At 47.4% G+C, this 24270-nt stretch overlaps 1 protein-coding gene and 1 pseudogene across 2 annotated transcripts; one reads left to right on the top strand and one right to left on the bottom strand.

Moving 5' to 3' along the window:
* Window positions 1-457: 457 nt before the first annotated feature.
* LOC100280305 (uncharacterized) lies at window positions 458-16535 on the bottom strand. Of its 2 annotated transcripts, none has more exons than XM_008669640.2 (11): window positions 16223-16535; window positions 15219-15340; window positions 8968-9114; window positions 8480-8705; window positions 7914-7987; window positions 7651-7743; window positions 5543-5660; window positions 4948-5010; window positions 1899-1931; window positions 1124-1202; window positions 458-741 (listed from the first exon to the last, which is right to left on the bottom strand). In XM_008669640.2, the coding sequence occupies exons 1-10, from the start codon at window positions 16418-16420 to the stop codon at window positions 1128-1130; spliced, it is 1149 nt and encodes a 382-aa protein (XP_008667862.1). In that variant the 5' UTR covers window positions 16421-16535; the 3' UTR covers window positions 458-741; window positions 1124-1127. The 2 variants fall into 2 exon arrangements, with proteins under 2 accessions (XP_008667862.1, NP_001146703.1); NM_001153231.1 differs by having other exon boundaries at window positions 491-1050; window positions 16223-16446.
* A 4530-nt stretch (window positions 16536-21065) lies between these two features.
* Window positions 21066-24270, top strand: part of LOC103649269 (DNA repair protein RAD51 homolog A-like) — an 89045-nt pseudogene continuing 85840 nt past the window's right edge.

Here is a 24270-nt window from a genome sequence, read left to right as displayed (position 1 = left end):
TATGGGTGAAGGTGGAACGTTCTAATACCCGTTTACCCGTTGGGTGAAGATTTTTGCCTAATAACAGACCCACAGGTAGAATATTTAGCCCACATATATACCCTAATAGAGTAAATACCCATCGGATATCGGGTCGCGGGTACCCATTGCCATCACTAGGAACTGAGGATGGCTCCGTGAAAAACGGCAGCGAAGCCGGGAGCCTACCTCCCGCGCGCTGGGAACAGAACAGCTCGTCTCCGCTGTCCCTGTCGCCAGGCCGCACGCGACGGTGCGTTATCACGCCAGCCGGGACCAACCCAGCAGGTCCATCGACAATTCTACCTCTACCGATCTGAGCCTTGGCCTTCTTCGCCGTCACGCTGTTCATCCTTTGCCGCGTTGCTGTCACATGCTACGAGGGACGAAGCTGCAGGAAAACCAGGTCGCAAAATAGGACACTTTTTTCACCGATCCATCGAGCTGAAAGTTCTGTAACATGTAGCTTTGTGCGGGCCAAGGTTTTTACATACCCACAGGCATACATACGCATGCAAGAAGTTTCAGTCTTCCAATCGATGGGGTAAAAGTTGAGGTTCCTACTATATATACGAGCTGAAACTCAGAAAATATACAACGTATTGCACCATATATATAGCCATTTCCTTAGTTTTCTGCGTTTCATGGAAGAGCACGCCGTAGTGGTTTAGCCTCGACCTCGAGTGGCATGAAACAAGCTTGTCTTGGCCGTTCCACCGCCACCTGTTCGGGACCAGATCTCAAGCTTCAACTCATGTGCTCAAAGGTCAAAGCACTTCCAAGTAAGACCGTACAGAACGCGACACTGTTGATACAAAAGGAAAAAAAGGAAAACAGCTTCCACAGCTCCAACAACGCCTTCAACATCGTAAAAGCTTAGAAAAGCTCCTACAACTTCAGAACCCTAGCATAGCAATATTGCTACTCCATTGTTTCCGTTGAAAATATGCACAACAGACCTCACTTTGCCAACTTCTCCCTCTTTTCACCATGAATTAGGCTGTAGCCCAAGATCAAGATGAACTACAGGATCTGACATTTTTTTGTGCAGACAAATGTCAGAAGCAAGGGGTCATGGATGCTGAATGCTAATCAGGAAACTCACCTCTCTATATTAACGGGAAGAAGATATATTCAGCATAGAAGAGATTCCAGATGAACCGATAGTACTGCGAAATAGCATCCTGCAAACAGATGAAGGCAACCATCTGTAACAACAAGATAGCACAAGTCGTTCTGATCCCCCCCCCCCCCCCCCCCCCAAAAAAAACTTTTTTTTCATAAGGCTAGTTTAACAACTCTATTTTCTCAAGGGTTTCCAATTTTCCTAAGTGAGCATGAACTAATTTTCCTTGAAAAAATAGAAATCCCTTGAAACAATGGAGTTGACAAACTAGCCCTTATAGGTTTTTCTATCCTATCATATATTGCAATAACTTTTGCATGTGATACTCTGAGAAAGGGCTTAACCAATTTCAAAAGGAACAATTGTAATACCGATGGTGCCATTTCGTCCTGAAGCACTAACATAAATAATTCGCATACGTTACATGCTATCTTGAAATTTCTTTTTACTTGTGCTAGCTATGTTTCAATGTCTAAGGCACTGGTGGTCATGTTTACCATAGGAATAAAGGGTCTTTAACTTTCAGATTGCATACAACATTATTTTGTGCCATTTTGTAGTAATAAAGCAGAATGCATAAAACAATAGTGACTGGCGTCTGGCGACTACTTGCCTCAGTAAAATACCTGAGTACGCATGCACAAATGCAAAATAATTGTGCTGGCATTTTAATTAGTGAAGTCTTTTTTAGAAGAGTTTTTGTTATTGTATGCCTATACTTTAGTCGTGCAAGATGTATGCTGAAAAACTTCACCTTTCTGTACTTCGCTTGCTCCAGAACCCATGTCTGAAATAATGGAACAGAACAAACAAGTTAGAATAAAAGACGCAGAGAGTTCATGTAGAACTAAGATCTTATGCTAGGTATGGATGAAACTTTTTGTTCATTTCTCAATAGCAATCTGTTATGGCGGCAGCTGAGGTTGAGGTTGAGGGGGCACAAGGGGCCTGGCCCACGGTCGGACAAGAGGGAAGGATTTTCATTCTTAATTCTTGCTTGATTAGATTGATAAATTTCATCTCCTTATATAAAGAGGATTACTTGACACCTAAGCAAGTGATCCTTATCTGGAGAGGATTACTTCACCCCCAAGCAAGCGATCCTTATATAGAGAGAGGATTGATGACCCCTAAGCAAGCGAGCCTTATCTCTAATTAATCCGAACACTAATGGGCTATACTACCAATCTATAGCAGATAGGTCCATGACATACACCTCTAACACTACACCCCTCTTGGACAAAAAGCTCATCCTCGAGCTGCAACCACACAAATCTAACACCTAAAAATAACTATTTTACATCTCGGCTTATTTTATTATTCTTAATCCAAAATATAGGTGGACATTTTTTGCCTCGACAATTGAAGGTGAACACCATCAAGATGACGGAGTTGCATGTATCAGCCACCTAGATCCCATGGCATAGTCCACACCGCACAGAGAAGAGAGGAGGGGTTCCGATGGAGAAAGGCAAGGAGGGGTGTGCCTCCCCAACCGTCGTCGCTACAAGAGAGGAGGGGCTCCGATGAAGAACGACGAGGGGTGTCCCTCCCCAACCATCATCGCTATAGACTTTGAGTCTGCCGCTCGCGAGAGGGACAACATGCCACCCCTGTTTTCAAGTCGTCGACTAGTCGCCGCCGCCGACTAGTCGTCCAGCCGGTCCTGGGAGCTCGACTTGGGGAGCCGGCTCAACTTTTTTGGCAAGTCGGGCGACTTGTCAACGACTAGAAATTCTCAGTCGACTAGTCGTCGACGTGGTCTGGCAAGTCGGCCGACTTGTGCCCCAGTTCAGCCCAAACAGCCCAAAGGCCCATTAAACAACATATTTTCTTGATTTGGGAGAAAATGCAATGGATGGTCTTGATTTAGGAGATATTTAGGGTATCTACTATCTAGTATCTATCTAGCTGCAGCTGCAGCTTAGCTATCTAATAGAGCTTATTTCCTTTCAAGTTTGAACTATATTTTCTTGCCATTTGTTTTCCAATTTGAACTATATGGCTGTTATGACTTATCACTTATGTGGCTGATTTGGTTCAGTTTGAGGCTTCAAATGAGGTAAGAATTGCTGTTTATTTCAGTTTTGTTCAATTTCAGGCTTCAAATGAGGTAAAACATGCTCTTTCTTCATATATAAATGCTATATTGTCTATATGAAGCTATTATATAGGCAAAACAGCCACTATATTGGCAAGACGATGACTAGTCGACTGACTTATCGACTAGTCACCAAGTCGGTACCTTGTCGACTCGACTCGACTCGACTTATCGACTTGAAAACCTTGATGCCCACCACCCACGAGGGGAATAACATGTCCAAGATTCCAGACGCGGTGAATGATATTGATGTCCTTCGTGGTCCGCGCAACGAAGCGCAACTTGGAGGAGTTGCGAAGAAGCTGCATCTCCCGCACACGCTGACGCGCTAGGAGTCCGTGTGTGGCAGCTTGTAGCCGCACCGCCGCTGATGCCTCGAGCTCATGCATCTTCCGTGCTTGCAACCTCGCAAGCTCCTTCATCTTCTCAATCTGCTTCAAGGCTGCTACTACTGCAGATAGCCAGTTTGTAGGGTTGACGGAGCCGTCGCTTGAAGATGGTGTGCTGCCCATGCCACATGAAGGGTCGACAACAGCAAAAGTAGTGTCATCGACATGAAGCATGCGATGAAAGTTGGGACAGGGTTCCAGCAGAATCTGACATCTTCTCGATCTGCTGCAAGACTGCTACCGCTACAAATAGCCAATCTGTAGGGTTGACGACACCGTCGCTTGAAGATAGTGTGTTGCCCATGCCACATGAACGATCGCCAGCAGCAAAGGTAGTGCCATCGACATAGCATGTGATGGAAGTTAGGACAGGGTTGCGGCAGAATCTGGCATGAAGACGGTCATCGTCCCATAGTCCGACAAGACGTAGGGGAACCCTGGCGGCATGGTAGTGGTCGACACTGGTGGTAGCCGGGCCACTAGGGCCGCCAAGGTGAACGACATGGCTGCCATTGACTTCGCTAGGTCCACCAGGGCTTTCGTTGTGCCGTCAGTCGGCGATGCAGATGGAGACAGTAGGTGCTTGTCGCTATCGTCGAAACCCGACATCTTCGATACCAGATATTATGGCGATGACTAAGGTTGAGGGAGCGCAAGGAGGGTGGCCGAGGGCTTTGCCCACAATCGAGTAAGGAAGGGTTTTCTTTCTTAATTCTTCCTTGATTAGATTGATAGATCTCCTCTCCTTATATAGAGAGGATTACTTGACCCCAAGCGAGCGATCCTTATCTAGAGAGGATTACTTGCAGAGGCGACGTCACATACACTTTGCCTGGTGCACTAGCACCAGGGTAAAATAATATTTTCCATTAGCCAAATATTTTTTACCATGTATTTCTAAGATCTTGTGTATATTCTTTAATGTGTGCACCATGGTGAAAGTGACACTAGCTTCGCCCCTGATTACTTGACCCCGAAGCAAGCAATCCTTATCTAGAGAGGATTACTTGATCCCTAAGCAAACAATCCTTACCTCTAATTAACTCGAACACTAGTGGGCCATACTGCCAACCTAGGCCAGATAGGCCCATGACATACAACTCTTAACATAGCCACCATTCCTTGGGAACTTATGTGCGGACTTGCTTAAGCAATACTCTAGTGTTTTGACCAAGGCACTTTGAGCCACAACCCATGAAATTACCAATGATGACCGATAAAAAAATAGCTAGGTACTAGAAGGCACAAACAATACCCATTACAACATTGGCTAATCACCTAGGATTGAAGCAAACAGTTACAAGTGTGTTTACCTGGAAAATTAAACCACCAGCAAGGACAGCATGCACAGGAACCATTACAGTGCACCTGAAATCCTGCATATTGGAAAATTGGTGCAAATTTATCAGGTAATGCATGCATAATTTTCTGGGAAAATCCAATGAACAGACCAACCATCCTTAAGATAAACAATCTCATTACTGATATAGTTCAGAAATATAAAAATTTAGGCATAAGCATGAAGATACTGACTATTAAACAACAGCTGTACAAAATGACAGTGACAAAACATCAGTAGGATGAATGCATGTCACGGCATAAATTTAAATAAAAAACATAAGCAAGGTAGTACAAGGGTAAAAAGGTGCAATAAGTATTAACAAAATAACAATGCATAAGCAACAGGATGAAAATGCATATTGTATGTTTGTAACTGTGAACAATAACTTTTGTAGTATAATTGCACTTATTTGTTTCTATCATTTGAATTAGTTATATCTGAAAACAAGGTACTGTAAGAAATGCCAGTAAAATGCATATTATGTACAACACTTGTTATGTTTATGTCTATCTGTCTGGAATGAGCAAAGAAGCTTGTAGGAAGATTCGAAGTAGAAGAATGGTAACCTGAGGCATGGTAAAAGCTACAGCAATAGCAGCAATATAGTTTGCTAATAATAAACCAGATCCAAGGAATGCAATATTTCTGACACCAAGCTTTGTTGCCAAAGTTGATATTTGATACCTGGTGGGAAAGATATTGTACAAAGAATGTCAGCAATTCAACCAATGATATTTATTTTAGAATGTTCTCTTCTTGATGTTCTTAATTGAATACGAAGACGAACACATAATTCACTGCAAGTTCCAACCAATTTTTCTTATCCTCGCGAAATCTATAGTACTAAGCTTGTCTGTTTTAGACAGCTTGCAAGCTCACCCTGTTTTACCCTTTGGAGTTGATAACCATGTGGTTCGACCAATTACCCAACCACAAAAATGTCTACATACACGTGTGTATTAAAGATACACCCACCTAGGAAAAAGGAACCATTTATGCACTGTGTTTTCCTTGTACTACTACTGTCATGGAGGCCCAAATGAGGGCATGGACACTGTTCACGCGGTTACCGTAGCAGGTGACCAGTGCCAAGGATTAGATCAGATTAGTTAGGGAAGAGATAAAGATTAGATCAGATTTGGTTAGTTAGGTTGTTAGGAAAGACATAAGTCAGTCGTCTCTATAAAAGGGACGTTGTTGTATCAATTGAGGGTAAGCAAGAATTAGAAGCAAGTGTTCTTCTTGCCCGGCCATGGGCAGAGGCCCCCGGCCGGCGTTCCTGCAACTACAACTCTCTCTCCAATTCCCCAATCCCATTGCAGTCCATAGCATCTGGTATCATGAGTCAGGGATCCTTTCCCATGACTTCTGCTGCGGACGATCTCTACACCTTGCGTGAGGAGCTCGCTCGTGTCAGGGCAGATCTAGAGCAGGCCCGATCTGCTATCCTCCAGCTTCGTGATCTATTCACGACAAAGATGGAGTCTGACCGCCGATCAGCAGCGGCAACACGACTGCAGGTGGCAGCACGTGGCTTCCTAATGCGGTGTTCAATGCTGCAAGTTATGGCAGCAGCGCAGCTGCAGGCAGCGGCTTGCCATCTTCAGGTTGCGGCACGTGGCTTCCTGGCGCGGCGTCAAGCACGACAAGTGGCAGCAGCGACGCGGCTACAGGCTACGATCCGCTGTTCCCTGGCACAACGACTTGCTTCGTTATTGCACGTTGAACAACACGCGACACGTGGCGGCAAGGCCTTTAGAAGGATTGGCTGATTCTCCACTCCAGTTCACCATCCTGATCCATAGCCATGTGGACAGCAAAAACACGTCTAATTGGGTGGCACTGTCTCCAATGGAACTCACGGCAGCTCAAGCCGTAGGACTAGTGAGCTGCCACGTCTTGGCGTTTGCAGCCTGGACGAGATTGTTCCCATAGGATCAAGGTGGCTGCACACGTGGAAGTCCAATGCGTGGACGGTGTCCGCCTTATCTTAAGGGGTCAAAATTAAAGAGTCACAGTCTAATTCAGGTTCGGAATAATAAAATAAGTCGAGATGTAAAAGACTTATTTTTAGGTGTTAGTTTTGTGTCTAGCGGAGTATCGTTAGGTTGCAGCTCGAGGACGAGATGCATGTCCAGGAGGGGTGTAGTGTCAAGGAGGCCAAATGAGGGCGTGAACAGTACCAAGGATTAGATCAAATCAGGATAGGGTTTGTTAGGCAAGAGATAAGGATTAGATCAGATTAGTTAGGGAAGAGATAAAGATTAGATCAGATTTGGTTAGTTAGGTTGTTAGGAAAGAGATAAGTTAGTCGTCTCTATAAAAGGGGCGCTATTGTATCAATTGAGGGTAAGCAAGAATTAGAAGCAAACCTTCTTGCCCGGTCGTGGACAGAGGCCCTCGGCCAGCGTTCCTGCAACTACAACTCCCTCTCCAATTCCCCAATCCCATTGCAGTCCATAACAACTACAACTTTCATAAGGGATCCCCAAGCAAAGTTTTGAGTAACTACCAGTGATACACCGAATCAAAGCAACATATCATACTAATATTTTTTACTAGAGAAAATATGCTGCCATAATTCCATATTAAGAAGTTTTTCTTCTTAATATAAAGATACACAGTTTCCTGCGTGTTCGAGAAAAAAAAGAACTATGTGAAGTTACAAACTCACTTGCGATCTCCTTCAACATCAGGGAGATCTTTGGTTATAGCAATGACCAAAGCAAATAGTGTCACGAAGCATGTAATGAAAGCAACAGGGGAGCTGCATATATAAAAATACCAAACAGGTTAAATATGATGTTCATCTCTGAATGAATGTCAGTAGATGAAGCACAACTTTACTACTGCTAGGTAAGGGACATGGATTACGGAATAGCTAAATATACCCTTTATGCAGAAACAGTTCCAAAGAAATTTCCAGTGACTATTTACCTCCATTGGAATGTAAGACCTAGTGCAGCCCTAGTAGCATAGTACACGCCAAAGTTGAGAAGGAAACCACGAACCTAATCAAAAAATTTGAATGGTGGGTTCGTCAAAACATACAAATAGTGTATGGATTGTGTTTATTAAACATAGAATCTAGAAAACAAGATCAAGCAGCATAAACCCAGATTAATAAGTACTGAATTTGTGCATTCTGTGCCAATTATAACTGAAGTTTGGAACTATATCAGTATTTTGTAAAATAAAATGTTGGAAAAATCGAGGCAAAATCTGCAGTATTTCATTATTTGCAAGAAGGCCTCCTGAATTTTTTTTCCTAATAAAATTTGGTATTAAAGTCCTTAACAAAGAGGTTTGATGTTGCCATTATTTTCAAACTGTTTATTTTTACCAAACATAGTCTAATCAGGATCAGTTTGATATCAAGTATTTTAGAATGAATCAAAACAAAGAAAAAGAAGCAGCAGAATTTTTATTGCGCAAAATAAGCAGAATTTCAATGATATTATTAAAATAAAATAATAAATACGGAGAAGGGAGGAGCAAAGCACCGTTGCAATGATAAGAAAAGCAGCAACCGGATATCTCTTCAGTCTGAATGGAGGAACAGAATATATAGTGCCAAGAAATAGGCCAAGGCAGTATAGAGAGGTAATGAAAGGTCCAAAGTTTGATATAACAATTGAAAAACCTGCAGCTGCAAATAATATCACCAACAACCATGCTGACTGAATTGAGAGATCACCAGCAGCAATGGGTAAATATGGCTTGTTTACCCTGTTCAGTAGCATAAAATCAGAAATGTTTGATGTGCAAGAAAGAATTGTTAGAAATATTTACTTCCAATATTAATTCATATTCCCTTCGCAAATTGTAAGTCATTCTAGCTTTTGTAGACACATAGCTTTTACTATGTATATTTAGGTGCGTAGCAAAAGTTAAATACTAAAAAAGCCAAAACGACTTACAATTTGGAATGGAGGGAGTAAAAAGCACCTGGATCATTCGATAAGCCAACTAATGGAAAGAATATACATACTTGTCAATAGCAACATCATAGATCTGATTAATCCCAACTATGTAACCATTGCCAAATATCAATGCCCCAAGTCCATAGAATGCTTTGAATATCAACCACCAGTTTATCAGATGGGAATTCTCTATCAAGGCTCTCGCAACCAATGCTCTGCGTCAACCCAATGATCAGTACCACAAGAAAAGGTACTCCTCCGTCCACAAAATAATTCAATTCTAGCACAGTACCAAATTAAAGTATCCATCTTGAGTCTAACTAACTATGAATAAAAAATCAATATATATTGTTAGAGTACCCGTTAGGGTTTTGGGGTTAGCCCCTTGTAATTACAGTCTCACCCCTGTGTAAATAATGGGTCAGGCCTGTTTAACTTGGTCTATTAATACAAACACCCAAGTACCCAACCCTAAATTAGGGTTAGGGTTTCCCACATGGTATAGAGCTATGTTCCTTTTTTTCTCTCCCTCCCACCAACACAAGTCGCTGCTGCCAGTAGGCTTCCCAGCCGCCGCTACAGACTCCCTGTGCCCCCCAGCCGCCACCGCCTGCAGGACCAGCTGTCGTCGCTGCAGGCTCCCCTGCGTCGGCCCTCCCACTCCCTCCCCTTCTCTCACCATCCCGCCGTCAGGGCCCATGGATCCGCTCAGCTCCTCTGCCGCTGCGGCCACGGACGCGGCCTCCACCACCATCGCCGCCCCAAGTGCAGGTGCACCCACCGGCGCGGCCCCACCCACCGTCGCGGGCTCGCTGCCAGCAGGCACGTCTGTGGGTGCCCTGTTCGCCCCCCACGCCGGCCTCCTCTCTGACATCGCCACTTGGACCACCGAGGATGGGGCCCCCTTCCTCTCCGGCCTTGGACCCCTTCCCGGTGTTGGAATATAATATAAGTGAATTGTTCACCTCCTATCAGCTTAAGCTTTTGAGTTGAATTGGTTGGTGCATGCAACTTAATATGGTATCAGAGCCAGAGGTCACAAGTTCAAATCATGGCTAGCGCAATTAAATAAACTAATTGTTGATCGCTCCTATTCCACGTTTGAGACCCAATAGAGGATCAACGTGAGGGGAATGTTGGAATATAATATAAGTGAATTGTCCACCTCCTCCTATCAACTTAAGCTTTTGGGTTGAATTGGTTGGTGCATTCAACTTAATACCCGGCATCTTCGTGCTACTCACACCCGGCGCCCTTGCTACGCAGCAGCGTACCCGTCGACCCCCGCCCGGTTTCACCAACACCACGAGGGCCGACATCGTCACGTCGTCGACGGCTCCTCCACCCATTTCCTTGGCGCTCGTCGCGGCCATCGCCACCATCCAGGCGGCCGTCGTCGCGCCCATCGCCCTGGAGCAAGAGTGTGCCATGGGTGCCGCCCTGGTAGTGGTCGCCCAAATGGCCACCGCGCAGCGCCTCATCCTCGGCTATCCTCCGGTCACCCATGAGGATATCCTCAGGTCACTCCCGAGGCCCCCCACGCCTCCGGACTCGACGCCGACCACATCGTCGCCCTCCACGCTCAGGCCGTCGGGATGCACAACATCCGGTCCCTCATATCCATTGTGTTGGACCCAGCGTCCTCCCATTACCCTCGTTGGCAGGGTCAGGTCCTTCTCACGCTTCAGCGGTATGCTCTCGCCAACCACGTCCTCGACGACCCGTCGTCTCCATCGTGGTATCTGATGAGTGTGGTCCTCTCGTGGCTCCACGGCACCATCATCGTTGAGTTACAGGACATCATCCGTGACCAGGCGGACACTGCTCGACAAGCGTGGCTCGCTCTCGAGGGACAATTCCTCGAGAACCGGAAGGCTTGGGCACTCCACCTCGACGCCCAGTTTCACCATTTCTCTTAGGGGGGGTCTCTCCGTGGAAGAATACTACTGCCAAATGAAGGGCATGGCGGACTCTCTCCGCGACCTCGGCGAGCCCATCGTCGACCGTACCCTGGTGCTGAACCTTCTGCGTGGCCTCAGCCCGCGCTACGACCACCTGAAGGCTCTCATCAAGAAGATCATACCCTTCCCCGCCTTCTACGCTGTCCGAAACGAACTTCTCCTCAATGAGCTCACCTTGGAGAATGGAGACTGAGGCCCCTGCTCCAGCGTCGGCCCCCTACAGTGCTCCAATCGGCGGTCAGGCATCCTCGGGGGGCTGGCCCCTCACCCTCCGTCGACTGGGGCTGTCACCCGCACTCCACCCACTGTCCCTGCGGCCCCTCGTCCGGCTTCCAACGCCGACAGAGGTCGTCGTCCCTGCAAGGGTGGCCGCGGGAACAGCGGCTCCACCCGTGGTGGTCCCTCCGGCTGGGGTGGCGGCCAGGCGTGGCCATCATTCTACAACCCCTGGACCGGGACCATCGCCATGTGGCCGAGCCAGGCTACGAGTGCCTCCCGCCCTCCTGCGTTGGCCCTCCTGACCGCGCCTCCCTACGGCGTGCCCCCTCTGACTCCGCCCCAGCTCCCGCCTTTGGGGACCTCCACCCCGACACCATGGTCCCCGGTGGCTAGAGGGTGGGACCCAGCCGCCCTTGCCGCCGCCTTCAGCACCATGGCGATGACACCACCCCCGTCCGACTGGGTGGTCGACTCTGGTGCGTCTTACCACACAACCTCCAACACGGGCACGTTATCCCGCTCATCCCACCCCCATCCCTCATCAATCGTCGTTGGAAACAGTTCCACTCTATCGGTCACCTCAGTAGGTGCCTCAGTTCTCCCCGGACCGTTCTATCTCAACAACGTTCTCGTAGCTCCTCACATTACTCACAGCCTTCTTTACGTTCATCGGTTCACCACCGACAATTCTTGTTCCATTAAGTTTGACCCTTTTGGTTTCTCTGTGAAGGATCTGGCCACCAGGACCCCCCTCGCCAGCTGTGATAATTCGGGGCCCCTCTACACGCTTCGGTCTTCCTCCACTGACGCGTCCTCCCCATCTGTCCTGGTCTCCACCACCTCCTCCACTACTTGGCATCGTCGTCTCGGCCATTCAGGATCTAACGTCATGACCAAGCTCAACAGTAGTTTAGATATTTCATGTAGTAGGGGACATTCTGAGAGCCTCTGTCGTGCTTGTCAGCTAGACCGACATACTCGTCTCCCATTTCCTACTTCTTCTAGAGTTGAGCAGGCTTTTGATCTAGTTCATTGTGATCTCTGGACTTCACCTGTACTCAGTCTTTCTGGATATAAATACTACTTGGTGATTTTGGATGATTTTTCTCACTTTCTTTGGAATTTTCCCCTTCGGCTAAAGTCTGACATGTTCGCCACCCTCACTCACCTTCGCTTGGGTCTCCACCCAGTTCTGTCGCCCGATTCGTGCCCTTCAGTGTCATAACGGCCGCAAGTTCGACAATAATGCCTCTCGCTCCTTCTTTCCTCACCCATGGCGTTCTGTTGCGCCTCTCGTGTCCTTACATCTCTTCCCAGAATGGTCGGGCAGAACGCATGATTCGCACCACCAACATGATTCTCTGCCTTCTCTTTCAGGCGTCTCTCCCTCCCAGCTACTGGGCAAAGGCCCTGAACACCGCTACAGATCTCCTCAACTGCCTCCCCTCGAAGGCAGTGAACCATATCACTCCCCACTTCGTCTTGTATGGCACAGCTCCCTCCTACGACCACCTTCGCATGTTCGGTTGTGCCTGTTATCCCAACACTTCCGCCACCGCTCTCCATAAGCTATATCCTCGCTCCACTCGTTGTCTCTTCCTCAATTACTCCCCTGACCACAAGGGGTATCGATGTCTTGACCTCGCCACCCACCGCATACTCATCTCTCGTCACGTCATTTTCGACGAAGATGTGCTTCCCTTGCTGGCTCCTCCCCACCCACCGATCTCGACTCTCTCTTTGCGTCCGATCCGGTTCCCCCTCCACCCCGGTCGCTCCCGCCTGTTTCTCCCTAGGCTCAGACGCCACCGCCCGTGCCTCTACCCGCACCCCGTGCGGCCTAGACGCCTCGCCTTGCGACGTTACTCGCGCCATGCGCGGCCCCGTCGACCCCTCCCGCGCCCTGTGCGGTCCTGCCGATGAGCGCAGCCCGCTTCGCCGACCCCGCTCTCGTCTACCGCCGCCGCGAGCGAGCCACTCCATCGGCCCCCGCCGAACCGGCACCGTCGACGAGCGCGGCTCACTTCGCCAACCCCGCCCTCGTCTACCACCGCCGCGGGCTGCCCCTCCCTCAGCTCCTGACGACCCGTCGACCCGCACCGAGCCTCCCGTGTACCACCCAGTCGCCATCCACCGCGACCCTGGGCACGTCCACCCGACGGTGACTCGCCACGCCGCCGGCGTTCTCTACGCAATTGACCCAGCCGACACGACTGCCACTCCTTTAGATGCCTCACTGTTTCCCTCCTCCGTTTGCGTCGCCCTCGTCGACCCACACTGGCATCGCGCTATGGAGGAGGAGCACGTGGCCCTGCTAGCCAACCACACCTGGGACCTGGTCCCACGTCCACCAGACACCGACGTGGTCACCGAAAAGTGGCTCTTTAGCCACAAGATGACCTCGGACGGCTCCCTCGACCGCTACAAGGCCCGTTGGGTCCTTCGAGGCTTCACCCAGCGCCCCGGAGTGGACTACGACGAGACCTTCAGCCTCGTCGTCAAGTTCGCCACCATTCGAGCCGTCCTCTCCCTCGCCCTCTCCCGAGACTGGGTGATCCATCAGCTCGATGTCAAGAATGCCTTCCACCACAACGCTCTAACGGAGACTGACTATTGCAGCCAGCCCACTGGCTTCGTCGACGCCGCTCATCCGGACCAAGTCTGCCGACTGAACCACTCCCTGTACGGCCTCAAACAGGCGCCGCGGGCATGGTACAGTCGCTTCGCCTCCTACTTGGCCTCCATCGGCTTCGTCGAGGCCAAGTCGGACACGTCCTTGTTCATCTACTGGCACGACGACGACACCGTCTACCTCCTCTACGTCGACGACATTGTGCTCACGGCATCGATCGCCGACCTTCTACAACGCACGATCACCGCCCTTCAGCGGGAATTTGCGATGAAGGACCCAGGGCCTCTTCACCGCTTCCTCGGCATCACTGTCGAGTGTCGTCCTCAGGGTCTCTTCCTCCACCAGCGCCAATACGCCATCGACATCCTGGAGCGTGCTGGCATGTCCGACTGCAAGCCCTGCTCCACGCCTGTCGACACCCAGGCGAAGCTCTCTGAGGACGACGGGCACCCGGTCGCGAACACAACATCCTACTGGAGCCTAACTGGTGTGCTCCAGTACCTGACCTTCTCTAGACCCGACATCGCCTACATCGTCCAGCAGGTGTGCCTACATATGCACACCCCGCGGGAACCCCATCTCACCGCTCTCAAGTGGATCGTACATTGTACGCTACCTCTGCGGCTCCCTTGACTACGGCCTTCTACTCCGACCCTCCCCGACGTCGGAGCTCATGGTCTACACTGACGCTGATTGGGTTGGCTGTCCCGACACGCGCCGGTCCACTTCCGGTTATGCCGTATTCCTGGTCGCCAACCTCGTCTCCTAGACCGCCAAGCGGTAGCCCGTCGTCTCCCGCTCCAGCGCAGAGGACGAATACCGTGACGTAGCCAACAACGTGGCAGAGGCCTCCTGGCTGCGCCAGCTACTCCAGGAGCTCCACAGCCCCCCTTCAGCGCACCACCCTCATCTACTGTGACAACGTCATCGCGTTCTACCTCTCCACCAATCCTGTGCAGCATCAGCGCACGAAGCACGTGGAGATCGACCTGCAGTTCGTCCGCAAGCGTGTCGTTGCCGGTGACGTTCGGGTTATGAACGCCGCCACCACGCTACAGTTCGTCGACATCTTCACCAAGGGGCTACCATCGAGTGTATTCATCGACTTTCGATCCAGTCTCAACATATGTACATGATAGAGTTGAGACTACAGGAGGTGTTAGAGTACCCGTTAGGGTTTTGGGGTTAGCCCCTTGTAATTACAGTCTCACCCCCGTGTAATGTGCCAGGCCCGTCTAATTTGGTCTATTAATACAAACACCCAACCCTGAGTTAGGGTTAGGGTTTCCCACATATATAATATCAAATAAATATCATTAAACTTATGGGATATATTTTCATACTATACTTATTTGATGTCATAAACATTAATATTTTTACATATATATTGTGTCAAACTTTAGAAATGTTGACCAAGAATGTACCTAGAATTGCATTATTTTGTGGACAGAGGTAGTACAACGTAGCTGACATTATAAATCTAAATAATAGAGCATTAGAAACTCACATGGATCCTAAAGCAGTTCCTCGGATTGTATGTGGCCTTAAAAATCTCCAGCAGGAATCCTTGAGGTCTAACAGTGTCTTTGATAATGGAGCTGCTCCAGCAGCATCAGCTCGAGAGCATTCCTGCAAGAGGACCAGTAAAATCAATGTTGTCATACTCATACCATTCAAAAAGATGTGCATGGCTTAGTTAGGTAAATACAGTGATGCCTCCGAGTAATAGCAATGGCGAGCTCATGCATTCATCATTCTCATGAATACTGTTGTTAGTAATGCAGTACGATCCAAAGGTAATATCCTCCATACTTTGATTGGCATCCATTTTTGTGGAGCTTTGATGATAATTAGGGTAACTAGGTAATCAAATGGCTGACTGATGTAATTGACGGGCATCCATATTTACACTATACAAGAAACAAAACAAATTAATTGGCATCCATGTTTACACTCTGCAAGTGTGCCTAATCTAGAAACATTGTTAAAGAGAGTGCAATTGAATTTACAAGGATGCAAAAAAAATTCAAGCAGATAGCAATATACATTCACATCCCGGCTCTATGAATAGTTGAACACCCACCAAAGTCGCTAATATGTGCAGTAGCCTTTAGAAATGCAAATATGAACCGCACATTTAGAAATAGCAGTACTATCGTGTGCCCCTCCAAACACAACTGCAGAATAAGAAAGTCGTAGGATGTATGCAACTATGTATATGACAACGGTTAGTGTACGCTCTTAGCAGGTATTGCTAATTATTTATCCGTGTCCTCCCTAGAAGAGCTAGCAGCACACTCTAATTGAACAGTTGAATTTACTGGTATGGAACAATGACATTAGCAACAACGCTAGCAATACAGTTTGATTGGCGGGAGTGCTGCAGCTGCAGCACAAATCGGAAATCTCTGGCGCTGCATCCCGCTGCAACAGAATAAGCACCGCAGACGACCGCAGGGTGTCAGGGCGGCATTGGGCTAGAGACAGAATCAGGCCATCAGGGGGACTTACCCGCACGGTGCCGCGGCGGTGCTCGCGGGCGGCACTGCAGGGAGCGCGAGAGGCGTGAGGGAAGCCGCCTGCGGAGGCGGATGAGAGGAGCGGCAGCGCGGGCCGCGATGGGCTGATCACGCGGATGGCGGGGGCGGCGAGGAAGCGAGCGGTGACGGCAGTACTGGGCGGGAGAGGAAGGGAGGCCAGGGGAGCCATGGGGGGAAGGCCGTAGTGGGGTTGGGAGGGGGGTGGGGGAGCGCGAAACAAGACAGCGAAACAAGACAAGGCGGGTGACGACTGACGAGAGCCGTGGGCGTGTTATCCTGTGGCTGCAGTGCGCTGCTGCTTGACAACCCCAAAATATAGATTCCGCTAGGTGCCACTGTTTAGTAGGGTGGGTATTTTAAAACCCGAACATGAACCGAATTCGAATAGATTAAATTGATGATCTATTCGAATTTTTGGGTTCAAATTCGGTTTCTATATATGCTATATTTTGGGATATGGGTTTGAGTTCGGTTTCTATCCTTTAAAACCCGAATGGACCAAATAATCTGATATATAAAAAACTTTTAATATGTGATGATATTATTATAATATGATTTATGAACTTATTAGCTCAAAATTATGATATCGCCTTAGCGATAATGTATATATATAATCAGTATGCTATTTTTTAGTCACTTGTTGTAATAATAGACTTCCAATTAACTATTAATTGTATATATTTTAACAAACAATACTAGTCTTTCTACTATTTGGTGGACGGCTGGAGTTGATTAAAGATTATGAACTAGAGATACATTATCATTCGGACAAAACAAATGTGTTTGTAGATGCTCTGAGCAGACAGAGTCAAGTCAACATGATGGTTGCATAGCTAATGTCATATGAGTTGGCCAAGTGATTCGACAAGCTGAATCTCGGGTTTCTGAATAGCACGCAGGGAGTGACAGTTGAACTGGAACCCACCCTAGAGAGGGACATCAAAGAATGGCAGAAAGATGACGAGAAGATCAATAAGATCCGACAGCTAATCTCAGAAGGGAGAGGCAAAGACTTTCGAGAGGATGCAGAAGGCGTGGTATGGTTTAAAGATCGGTTATGTGTTCCCGATATCAAGTCGATTCGGGAGCTAATCCTCAAGGAAGCCCATGAAACAGCTTATTCTATACACCCTGAAAGTGAGAAGATGTACCAAGACTTAAAGAAGAGATTCTGGTGGTACGGTATGAAAAGGGAGATCGCAGAGTATGTCGCCATATGTGACAATTGTTAGAGAATTAAGGCGGAACATAAAAAATCAGCCGGTTTGTTGCAACCACTACAAATTCCTCAATGGAAGTGGGATGAGATCGAGATGGACTTTATAGTTGGCTTGCCTCACACTCGAGCCGACTATGTCTCCATCTAGGTAGTGGTGGACCGCTTAACAAAGGCGGCCCATTTCATACCAGTCAAGACCAACTACAGCAGTGCAGCGTTGGCAGAGTTATGCATGTCTAGAATTGTCTGTTTACATGGAGTACCGAAGAAGATAGTATCGGATTGAGGAATGCAATTCAGCTCTCACTTTTGGTAGCAGCTATATGAAGCTTTGGGCACACATTTGAATTTCAGTTCAGCTTATCATCCGTAGACAGACGGTCAGACTGAAAGAACTAATCAGATCCTATAAGATATGTTGAGGGCCTATGCGTTACAGGACAAGTCAGATTGGGATAAGAGATTACCTCATGCAGAGTTATCCTACAACAACAGTCATCGGGCAAGTTTAAAGATGTCCCTGTTCCAGGCACTCTATGGGAGGAATTGTCAAACTCTGTTGCATTGGGACCAACCAGGAGAGAGGTAGGTGTTCGGTGCAAACATTTTGTTCGAACCGAGGAGAATATCAGAATGGTCCGGGAGAATCTGAGGATAGCATAGTCAAGGCAGTGAAGCTATGCCGACACTAGAAGAAGAAAGCTAAGTTTTGAAGTGGGAGATTATGTTTACCTGAAGGTGTCACCGACCAGGTGATTCAGAAAGTTCAGAGTCAAGGGAAAGTTAGCACCTCGATATATCGGACCGTACCATATTCAGGCAAGACGTGGAGAAGTGGCTTACTAGCTCAGCCTACCAGAAAGTCTGTCAGTTGTGCATGATGTGTTCCATGTATCTCGGTTGAAGAAATGTCTACGAGTGCCGAAGGAGCAATTACCAACAGAGGACCTCGAAATCCAGGAGGGCTTGACATACATAGAGAAGCCTACTCAGATTCTGGAGACAGTAGACAGAGTCACTCGAAGGAACACCATCAGAATGTGCAAAGTCAGATGGGGCCATCATTCTCAGGAAGAAGCAACATGGGAGCGAGAGGATGGTCTGAAAGCCAAGTACCCTAAACTATTTGCTGGCCAACCTTGAATCTTGTGGGCGAGATTCTTTTAAGGGGGTAGGTTTGTAACAAACTGAATTTGGGGTATAAAATTTATTTGCTACTACTCACCAATTTAGATGTTACTACTCTTTCCTCTTCTTCCTTGTTTACCTTTTCTTTTCCTTTCTCTCATTTGGAAGGGTTTATTATTTTGGAAATGTAATTATATTCCTTGTGAGTAAAACCTCAAAAGAATAATGAAGTGTTGCATCATGCTGACCCTCATATCTTACTCTTGTTTGATGCATATGCTTTGAAGCGTCCCGATCCTTTAGGACTCAAATGTGATACAATTACTAGTCCGAGAAGGCTAGTAACCACATTCCTTACTTCAAATAGTACAGAGTTCGAATAAATGTTATTACAATACCGGGGTACAAGCTCGAGAGAGCCAGAATACAAAACGCAGTAGAAGATACACTAGCCCAAGCCACAGACAGAACTGGGTGCAGACACAGCCCTCTCAATCAAGCATAGGAGAAAAAAAGTCTTCGGCTGCTGAAAAACATAAATAAATCTGGGTGAATACACTAGGTATTCTGCAAGTCCATCCTGCTCCCGTAAAGAGAAAGGGACCTATATCATACATGCTTTATATGGTGGAGCTGAAGTCACTCTTCTTTTTCTCAGAGAAAGGCAGTACTTTTAGGGTTTTCCCCAAGGAAATAGAAATAACACAATACTCAACCACCACTGAGCTTCCCGCTCCCGTGGCATCGTTTTATTTTCCAAGAACGCATTCACACACACACATTCCCTTCTTCCCGGAGGTTGTAAAAACACTAATTGGCATACCCTACCAGACTCGTCCATACTAGTGGACACGGACTATTCGAATAGGTTTTCAACTCTGCGCAGAGGGGTACACTTTACCCACTTGTCCGGCTCTGTGATCTCATGGCCAATGAGATCCGAATCCGAATCTCTTTCTTTCCTCGCACGTCCTAACCTTAATGATTATACCGGAAGGAGTCAAGCCACCGTCATGTCCAAACCGGACAAAACATTCCCCCTCTTTATCCTCCCGGTGCTCCCCAGCCTTCATAACCATGGGGTTGGACCGTACGAGTTCAGATTGAGTGACTGCCCACACAGTCTCTAGTGGTTGTACTATTCATGAGTACAGGTAGTGAAGGATGACAAATCGGTCCTTATATGAGGGGACAATCCTTCTGCTCATGCCTAAACCAGCTGAGCCATCACCTTAGGCCCTCCCCTAAACTAGGGAGTCCCTGATCATCCCACTCACAAGGTGATGAGGGTGAATACCCTTCATCGCACATTTTTTTGAAAACCTCGCTTAGAGAAACACACTGCCCTTTTCCCATCCCACATTTTGTATTCAAAAGATGTATGTTAATGCGGGCTATCTCTCTGCTCACAATGCAAATATTCCATCATGTAATCCCGGCCTAGGTAGTGGTAGAAAGAATAGGTAAATTATGCATCAAGGGAAGGATGGACTTGCCTTCGTCGAAGCTTTCCTGGCACAAAAGATTTATCTCTGGGAGGTCGGGCTCCTGCCCTTCTTCCGGGGCTACGGGTTCCAGATCGACGGTCCCTGCTTCTTCTAGTAAAACAGGCAATAAACAATACATCAAACAGTGGTTTACTGAGTGGAGTGTGTCAAATTCCTAACATTATCATTTTATGTGACTTAGAATGTGTTTGGATAATTTTTGGTACATAAAATATCAAGATATAAATAACTAAAGGGGGAAAAGATGGAAAAGAAAAAGAAAAAGGATTTTCGGCTCTGGTGGGCCCGGGGGGTCGAATTTCGGCCCAGTCGGATGCACGGGCGTGAGCGGGCGCGAGCGCGCCGGCCCAGCACGGCCCACGGGTGAGAAACGGCGCGGGCGCGCGAGGAAACGACGTCGTGGTCACGGGCCCACGCGCCAGGGAGAGCAGGAGGGGAGACGACGTCAGCGACTGACGGGGCAGGGGTGAACCGTCCGACCCGCGGGGAAAACCCAGCCGCCGGCGGGTTCAACAGCGATTCGCCGCCGGTGACCCGGTTCCTGGGCATCAGGCAGGCGCCGTAGCACGAGGAGGGGCTGGCAAGCTTAAGGGTGGGTCCAATTTTGCCAGAGGAGTCATGCTGGGCCGTGGTGAGGTGGCGGAGCTCCACGACGGGAGTCTCGCCGGTGAGGTTTGGGTGGTGATCGGGGGCAGGGGAGTGGTGTTCCGAGCCCGTGGTGGTGTGGCGAAGATGTTGAGCCTAGCGAATTGTTCGCTGAACAACCAGAGAGGGGGGTGGAGGAGGAGCTTACCGGAGCGGAGGAAGGGCGGCGGAGCTGGCGCGATTGAGCTTGGGCGAGGGGGAGAAGAGTGGTCGAGGCCGGTGCGGGGCAAGGAGGAGCTCGGGACGGCCCTTTTATAGGCGCCCGAGGGGAGGGGAGCAACGGTGCTAGGTGTACGCCGGTGAGGTGCACAGCGATGGAGTTAATGGTGTACAGCGGCGGCGACGAGACCGCTCGACGGGGCGGTGCCGTGCAAGGACGCGACCACAGCAGCGAGGACGAGGCGGTGCCGAACTTCCCTGTGTGGCGAGTGCAGGCGAGGAGGAGGAGAGGACGATGGTCGGAGGTGACCGCGGTGAAGCCGTACGCGGCGAGGGAGATGGAGTGGCTGACTGGCGGGGTCAGCTTGTCAGCGGTGCGCGGGCGCGAGAGAGCGAGGGTGAGTGCGGCTGGCGGGTGGGGTCGGCTTGTCAGCGAGAGTGAGCGCGCACGCGGAGCGGGCTGGCGCGCGCGAGGGAGCAGGCCGGAGGTGGGCCGAGAGGGGGGGGGGGGAAGGTCGCGAGCGCGGGGAGAGAGAGGCCGCGGGTGTGGGCCAGGAATCGGCCCAGCGAGGGGGAAGGTTTCTCCTTTTTTATTTCAAATTTCTATTTTCTATTTCTATTTTTATCTCCTTTCCTTTTGAACAATTAATTAACTAGATAATCTTAGGTGCTAAAAAATATAATCTAAGTGAGGTGCTTCTAATCAAACAAAGTGTATGCATATGATGAGAAGACCCATGGAGGAGATTAGGGAGAAATAAATAGGGGGTTAGATTAGGGTTCCAAACATCGGGTTGAAAATCTGGAATGTTACAAACCTACCCCACTTAAAGTAATCTCGCCCTCAAGATTCAGACGGGGCTCAAGAAAAGGTAAGGGTATTCCCTCCTTAGAGAGTCCTCACTTTCCCAGGTAGCTTCCTCTTCTCCTTCTCTGTTCCACTGAACTTTACAGAGTCAAAGTTATGAAATTATCTACAACTTCTATCACTAACTCAAAGTTCAATTCTGTTGATAGAATTGCCTAAATATTAGGAGAAAAGATTATGCACAGAATTATGAGACTGAAAAACTGTTATAATCAAACTTCAATTACTCTCTGATCTGATGTCCGATTGAGGTGTTCTTTGTGGCCATGGAAATATCTACAAATTATCTACAACTCATAGATAGACTTTTTATTTTTTTTGAGGCCACTAAGACCACAGAAAACTGGCATGAACAGAAACTGTCGAATCTGCCACTCTAGAGAGACTAATTCCGAGATCAAAATCTAAACCCCATATCTAATCTAACGAAATTGTGTCACAAATACCAAAAGAAAAACAAGATCACCTTGAACTCCTTCTCTCTTCCTTCTTCCTCCCACCAATCCACCAATGGAGAATCGCACCGCCAAGAGGAGGAACCAAAGGGGGAGGCGGCTGCTAAGGTTGTGGGTGACTAGGGTTTCTTGGAAGAAGAGAGTGGCTAGGGTTTGGGGCGGCTGCAATGGGTAGAAGAGAGGGAGAGCGACTGCTAGGTTAGGGGAAAAAAGAAAAAAAAACTCACATATCCTTGATGCAAAACCGACGACACACAATCAAATCCCTCATCTGCGTCCCCATTCAAGTAAACGAATAACCAAATGATATCGTTTAAAAAAGAGCTTCACATTGACGGATTCTGATCTCCCAACGACACAGAGCAAAGAAAGAAAATTTTAACTTTCCTTTTAATAATATTGGATATCACAGATCTGTACTATACATAATTGTAAAAATTACATATATTTAATATTATATTAATTTTAGGTGTTGTTGAATGGTCATGAGATTGGATATATTACATATATTTTTTTCTTCTCACAAGTCTATGACATTTTTATGTGATTTGGCATTCGACTCCTTATTTGCTTATATTTATATAATCAACTTCTGTTTTTACTTATCATATTTTTTATGTACAAATAAAAGTATCTTTAATTTCAATATCTCGTCATATTACATAACAATTCTATAGATGGAAAAATCTAGTATTTCAATTTTAATCTTAATTTAAGTTTATGTTACTCAGTTTGTTTAGCTTATACCACAATCTTTATTTTTCCTACAAGAAGCATATATTTTTCTTTAAAGTTATCAACCTTGTGCCTTAATTATTATTGTATTATATTTGTTTTAATAATTGAATCTTTCAGTTATGCTTCATAGGACACTAGCAATCAACTATAAATAGTTTATCACCGTTGGTTGTGAAAAAATCGTGATTTTTTCTACTTTAAACTAAATATAATACAACTATGTAGAGATGTTAACTACAATGATCCTTCAACGATAAAACATATTACATATTTGGTCTGTTGTGAATAGGACTTGCTTTTAGTATGAGGCCATAAAACTAGTTTATATACACACCTACGAGAAGGTAAATATGCACTAAGCCCCTTATAGAGTGGAAAAATACAGAAACTATAAAGACCATCTATATACATCTAACACAATCATTTTTTTGTTATGTACATGTTTTGGTATATTGGACAGTCAGAAGGTGTCTATTCAAGTATCTTGCTTATGAAAGTAGGTTAGGTGTGAAAATAGTTGCTTGGTCACAATGTGGACAATTTTTAGCAGTGGGCAGCTATGGTCATTGGTCAAGTTATGCGGACTTTGAATCACCTGGCATGGAAAACTTTTGCGGAGTTCTCACATGCAGGGTATATTCAAAGTCCTTGTAGTGTTGCTATATATAAGGTAACTCAGCCATTATTTTGTTGACTTGTTATATGAGCATCGCTGCATGGTCTAAATTTACTTATTTGACAAATAATCATGATATTTTAATTTAATCTCCAAATATCAGCAGAAAGTGGATGGCCTATGGCAGCTTGATACTTCATATTTATGTCTGAGTGAAGGCTTCTCTAGTAACATGCAAGACAATGACACATGTTAGTTTAAGCATGATCATTTCATACAACTTCTCATGCTATTGGTTTTCTTTGTTTTCCACTCACAGACCTTTGGATTACTCTTTGAAAAAAATATTGCATGATGAATTCCCTTCTCAATAAAGTTGGATGTAGTGGCCCATATGAGACTAGGATCTTAACATATATAACAAAACTGTCGGCGTTTCAAACCCAGGGGGTCTCTGGACCGACGAGTAAATTATCGCCGCGTGCCCCAGCCCAGATGGGTCGGCGCGAGACGGAGCGCGAAGGGGGGAAGGAGCCAGAGGGAGACGGGCGTGAGAGGTGAAATCCCGCGGCCTTCGTGTTTGTCCCGCGCCCAGGTCGGGTGCGCTTGCAGTAGGGGGTTACAAGCGTCCACGCGGGAGGGAGCGAGCGGCCTCACGCGAGCGTCGTCCCGTCCTTCCCTGC

This window comes from Zea mays, chromosome 2, assembly GCF_902167145.1.
Source record: "Zea mays cultivar B73 chromosome 2, Zm-B73-REFERENCE-NAM-5.0, whole genome shotgun sequence".
Taxonomy (NCBI): domain Eukaryota; kingdom Viridiplantae; phylum Streptophyta; class Magnoliopsida; order Poales; family Poaceae; genus Zea; species Zea mays.
Note: the sequence above shows the minus strand (reverse complement) of the source record. Positions and strands in the feature narration are given on the sequence as shown.